The sequence below is a fragment of the Perca fluviatilis genome, chromosome 6 (genome assembly GCF_010015445.1).
Source record: "Perca fluviatilis chromosome 6, GENO_Pfluv_1.0, whole genome shotgun sequence".
NCBI lineage: Eukaryota > Metazoa > Chordata > Actinopteri > Perciformes > Percidae > Perca > Perca fluviatilis.
The window spans coordinates 17,050,530-17,056,529 of NC_053117.1; the positions used below are offsets into that span (position 1 = coordinate 17,050,530).

Below are 6,000 nucleotides of genomic sequence, written 5' to 3' on the forward strand. Positions count from 1 at the left end.
CTACAAACGGGGGCGTCCAGTTAAGAACATTCTCTTACTACAGAATTTAAGCCATCATTTCTTGTCAAACTTAATGTTGAGTAACTTATACAAACATCCACAAGACAAACACAGGATCTCAATAAAAACGGAAATGTGCAACACTAGCGTTCAGTTACGTAGCTGCTCTTTTGTACAATACAATGTACAATGTACAGTAGCAATGCAATGACAACACTGTTAAAAGAAACACCTTTATCATAGGAAAGCATGTAATCTGGTACTTAAAATTAACCTGGCACTGTAAAATGTTCTATGCAAATGACCCAACTTATTATTCAGCAACTAACTAATGTGAATAGTCATTCAAATCTTGGTATTGTCAAACACAACTGAAATGCTTCTGAGGATCCTGTTAAGGCCACAATGAGTGGCTCAAAAGTCTTGAAAACAGGATGTAGGAGAGAAAAGGCAGGGCAATGTGGGTATTAGAAGGGCATGACAGGACATTGCATAACACATTGAAAATGCATGGAAACCATAGGATTTGCCTTATCAATGCACAGCAAAGAGCTTACACTAATAAAAGTGGGACTGGTATTTTTAATCAATGGGTCTAGTAAACCACCCCTAAAGCATGTGCATCCTTCGCTATAAGGACTGGAAGACTGAGGAGCAGTTGTGCGACAAGATGCTTACACAGTTCCATATAAGCTGCAGTAGTCTCTGTAACTTTCCAGCGAGGAGTATTACAGTCATTTCAAAAATCTACGGCAGGAAATTATAGGCTTAATACTAATTGCTGGGCTCACCATTCATCAAAACTGTGTAATGACTGATACAATCCCATTAATAAGACCATGCTTTGTTATAAAGTGCTGTAACATTTTGGCTAGTGAGAACAATCTCCATTAGGGAATAACCTTGTTAAGCTATGTGACATGATCCTTCTGCCATTTCAGAAATCCACTGTCTCTGCCTCCCTACACAAAGGGCAATTAGGTAGTGTGGGTACTCACTTAACCATCAGTGACAAATATGTTTCCACAGCCAACAGCTAAACTCTTTCACAAAGACACTGATCTTCAAATCCAACCTTTCCCCTTTTTCTCCTTCCTCCTACCACCACCTCCTCGGGGAAACCCTTTAGGATTCAAAATCCTCGCTAATCTTCGTGGAAACTCAAAATCCACCACTCATTTCCCAACGTGCTGTTTGTTTAAGCTCATGCCCTGGGCCGGAGGTTTCTAATTGCAACAGGAACGCGCAATGTTAGAGCCACCTGACGTCTTCACTCTTGCCTCTTTGTTAAGCTATCATCAGTGTGAAATTATTATTACATTGCTGCGGTCATTGTTTATGAATGACACACTGTTGTACAGAGGTGTGAATGAATGTGGCTGCTGTTTGCCTACCTCTCACGCTCACGAACATTTTCACTCTGCCGCACTCTGCAAATGTGCCAAGTTTAGCTTTCACACTCACTGTGCAACACACAGTGGGACCACTTCCAACGGTGTGGAAGTTTTCCACCATCACTCTTCCAACATGCACTTTGCAGGCTGCTAACATAACTCAAAGGAATACAAGATCAGTCATAGAGCCCGATTACAGAAGGCATTCACAGATAGCTACACAGCTGAAGGGACAGGGTGAAATTCAGAAGCATTCAGGGTAGTGAGCTGTGAATGTAACACCCATTGCTGCCAATGTTAGATTTGCCACTGGCATATGCTTTTAGGGGCACAATGAAAGAAAAGTGCAAACAAAGGCTGTATGCCTAGCTCTTACGACAGCCTGGCTGCCTTGCTTATATTGCCAATGGCAGGTTCTCATGATGAGCACATATACATTCTGCTATTTACCTTAATGTTTTTTTTTCCACCAGATGTTTGCCATGTCCATGTCACTGATAAAAGTAAACTAGGAAATTCCAAAAGAGCAGATTTTTTGTCACTATCCTTCTGCGAATCTACTAATCATCGTAGGCCTCATTTTGACAAAAGCATACACTTCACAACACCAATAAGGAAATTGCAAGCAAATAATAACCAGAAACTTTAAAGAAATGCGGTCCAGCTTTCCAGGGTATTCACCACTACAAGCAATTCACCAAAACCACAAACCCAATATAGAGGAACGGCTTGTGTTGCGCATGTGCCTTGCACAACTTGGGTTGAGTAAGCAATCTCAGAGTAGGCAAGAGTGAGAAGATTCATTTTGACTCTCACAAGCGGGTAAAGTTATGTGTGTTAGTGAATGTGGCAGATAAATATTTGACTACAAGACTCTCATTGTGAAACAAGCAAGACCAAAGAGAATCAATGCCATTCATGCACAAGTGACAACTGTTCCACTGCCTCGCTGGCATCCCTGCAAGTTGATAAACTGGAATCCAAGTGCAAAAACATGAAGAAGTCTGTATTCCCTTGGCAAAATTATTTCTTCCACAGTAGTACTATATGTAAGAACTTGGAATCAACTGCTGTCAATTCCATTTAGGGTTAATTATCAGTACAAGCAAGACTGGTGAAATGCTGGCCTTCTCCTTCCTCTGTATTTTGACAGGGATATATAGGATGGCTTCTAAAATAAGAGCTGATTCCACACTCCAGGGCCAGACACTTCCATATCTTACAGTATGAGGGCCAGAAATACCAAAGCTCAGCAGTTCTCTAATGAGACTGTAACAAATGGGAGGGCCGTATTTAGGTTATTACAACACAACCACACATTTGCACAAGTGCATGCCTGATAAATTCATAAAAATGCCTATAAATGTATCCCACCCATCCATTATCTGTAAATGCTTATCCTTTACAGGGTCACGGAGCCAATCCCAGCTGACATTGGGCAAGAAAAAATGCACATAATAAGTTATGCAACTCTAAAATACTATACAGAGGATGCATTTTCCATGCTGCAATTAAAAAAGGTTAACATATAGGCTACTCTGTAATGCTTGTGTTACTTAAACCACAAACATAATATCATATTTCTCACACATGTCAAAGGACTGTACATTTTTTCTCCACACCCATCTCTATTTACCATGTAGCAGAATAGAACACAATACTTCAATGAAAATAATTGGCCTACTATTGCAGTGGCATAATAACAGGTGTTTTATGGGGTAGCACCAACCACAAGCCAGCCAAAAAAGAATTGATAACTTACTCTATATTACAAATGTAAATGGGGTAAATTGCTGGTTAATTAATCATAAATAAGCATTGATTAATTAAGAATATAAAGGATTAACAAAGTTGCCTGGGCAGGATTTGTGCCTCCCCTGAATACTAAGTCTATCTATGCAGGTGTTCCCAGCACCTTGACTCAAGCTGAACTCCATAAAGTTCTGAGCAGATCAGAGCCTATGATGCAGGTATGACACAACTGGTTTTTGATACAACAGAAAACGCACATAAAGATGTTGCTTGTGTCATGCACTGACCTCACTCAGACTGAAGTACGCGCTTGTCACCTGTAACTCTTCATCTAACCAGTTCACTTAAGCTGCTTCCTCTCATTTTCCCTTCATGGTAAAACTAATCTGCTGATTCCACCCCCCCTCCCCCATGAAACAAATCAGACGATTTCTTTATGGTAAAAAGACTGCACAAGTAATCTGTATTTGGTGGATATACTCACTATTATTTAACAATAACCAGGAAGATTTAAGGAGAATGCATAACCATTTCACTTTTATACCTGATACAGGACTTGTGAGTAGCACAAGTCACTATTGAACCTGCAGCAGTAAACAAATCAAATTCAGACCTGTGTCAAGTTGTATGATAGCCGGAAGGAAATGAACCCAGCAAAAGTACAGGATGCTTGAAAAAAAATGATTTCTAGGTGTCAATAAACAAGACTTCATTTTTACTGACAGTATACTTACTGGTTCGTGGGCGGTGCAGAGAGGGGGAACACCACCTCTTCTTCCTCGATTTCCGGACCATCCTGCATGTCGCTTTCATCCATAGTGCCACCGAGCACCCCGCCGCCTGGAGGGGGAGGAGGAGGTGGTGGCAGTGGGGGGAAGTCAGTGGGCCCATCCGGGCCTGTTGATGTGGGTGAAATCCGACTAGCTGGACCCTCCGAAGTGGGAGAGCAGTAAATGCCGCCCACGGTCCCTGAGCTTGTTCCTTGGAAAACTGAATGTCCACCTCCTGCTCCGCCACTCCCTGTTGCGGAAAGCACTGGTCCGGTCATATCCCCACTAGACATGGGGTAGGTGATACTCATTTCGGGAAGTGAGTCTGGAAAGGTGTTTGAAAGTTGGCGGAGGGTTGGTGCTGGTCCTTGTCCCACATCAGGGACTCGCACTCTGTTCGGCTTGGGATAGTAGGGGAAAGGGGCTGTCTCCGGGCCTCCTCCGCCTGCCACCCCTGTCCCTGTCGTGACCGAGCCCGTATCCTCACTGCTGACCTCCGTAGCCATCATATTAGGACAATATGTAGAGGGGGAAAAGTCCAGAAGGGAACCTGCCCTTCCCCTCTGTTCTTACAATACTCCTTCAGTGTTTGGGCTCTGGGGAAACAACACCAAAAGTTTCTCAAAAACGCGTTTAGCTAGCCAGCTAACGTTAGCCGACAAGCTAACTTAGCTCACTTGGCCGCACTAGCGGGCGTTAGCTTTACCTCGCATTCGCTCGCTGCAAGAAAGCCACGCTAACGCTAGCGGGATGGCTAGCAGCGTCGAGACACTTGATGAGTTCTTGCTCGCTATGTCTTCATTGTTTCCTGAGTTTAAAGTTCACACCGAAACGATAGCTTGAAACAAACATTTAAAATGATTAAAACAGAATATCAATTCACCAATATTTCCTGTTATTTTGTTCAGACTTCACCCTCGGCACCAGGCAGACCACTTGTCGGGGAGTGTTGTTTTATTGTCACTGTTGTGTGTAACCCCCGTATTTTTTCCAGTGTTGTTGTTTTCTTTCCTTCTGAGTTTCCAGCCGTGTCGTGTAGAGTCCACAAACGACCAAGCCTTATCTCTTAAATCCCCGGAACGGTATGTTGTTCTGTGCGAACTATCATGTCGTAAAGCAAGGTAAATTATTCTTGCGTATACAAGCTAAGTTCGGCTTTATTTCTAGGTTTCAGGGCTGGTGGCTTGCCCGCCGCTGCCTGCGCTGCTCTTTCTCCCCTCCCTCTCCTACTCCTCTCCAGTCACAGAGCAGACACAGCCAAGTGAACACAGAGCGGCACTGGTTCAATCCATGACATCTTCAATCAGTGCCCTAAAAAAATTGGACTAAATGTATCCTAATTGATATTAAGATATATTAAATGTGACCCCCATTAAGGTATATGAAATATGATGGTGTCCCAATTGTTTAAAACACAGCTTCCTAATTATTTTTTTTCAGAGAGTCAGTAGGTAGAAAACAGACCTGGAGCTGATTGGCTTTCAGACAAGCAGCACAGACGCTTGTCAAACCTTGCTTCTGGACTACTTGCATATTTTCCATTTGTCTGTATATTATATTATGTTGAACTAGGCTACCCTAATACTCACAGTACATTTGGACACCTTTGATCAGTTGTTTTGAGGCAATCAAACATACTGTCACTCTTTTTGGTTGTCTGATAAGTAATGTGTAGCCTATATCATGAACAGAAAATAGGAACTGATAAAAATAATTAGACTACCGTAACGGGATTGCAATCTTACAATCTCTTAATGATTGTTCCCCTTTCTCTGCTTAAATTCAAGGATTCTTCCTTTTGGATGATGTACATAAAGCTTTGTTCATTTTAGCTAGATTGAGTATTCCATTTTAATTTAACTAATTTGGCCTCTGTATTCTGTTAGACTGGCATACAGAGTGGCTTCATTAAATGCATTCAGAAAGTATAAGGACAGTGGTAGCTTTTCAATTGTTTGGAGTGCTACCTTTGTATTGGGAGAACACTGTGACTGTATCTATTTGTATACATAGTTGTCCAGTTTTAAGACAGTGTAGCAAGACAATGTTCCTTAATATGTAGGCAAGGCAACCAAGGTTTTTAT

The 6,000-nt window shown here is 42.1% G+C and overlaps 1 protein-coding gene across 1 annotated transcript in view; it reads right to left on the reverse strand.

Moving 5' to 3' along the window:
- The window catches only part of LOC120560423 (ras GTPase-activating protein 1-like), a 33,145-nt gene extending 27,992 nt beyond the window's left edge, over positions 1 to 5,153 (reverse strand). Inside the window, exon 1 of the mRNA XM_039802920.1 lies at positions 3,881 to 5,153. Within this exon, the coding sequence (XP_039658854.1) occupies positions 3,881 to 4,425 (545 nt within the window). The 5' untranslated portion in view covers positions 4,426 to 5,153. The remainder of the gene's footprint in view (positions 1 to 3,880) is intronic.
- Between the last annotated feature and the right edge of the window lie 847 nt (positions 5,154 to 6,000).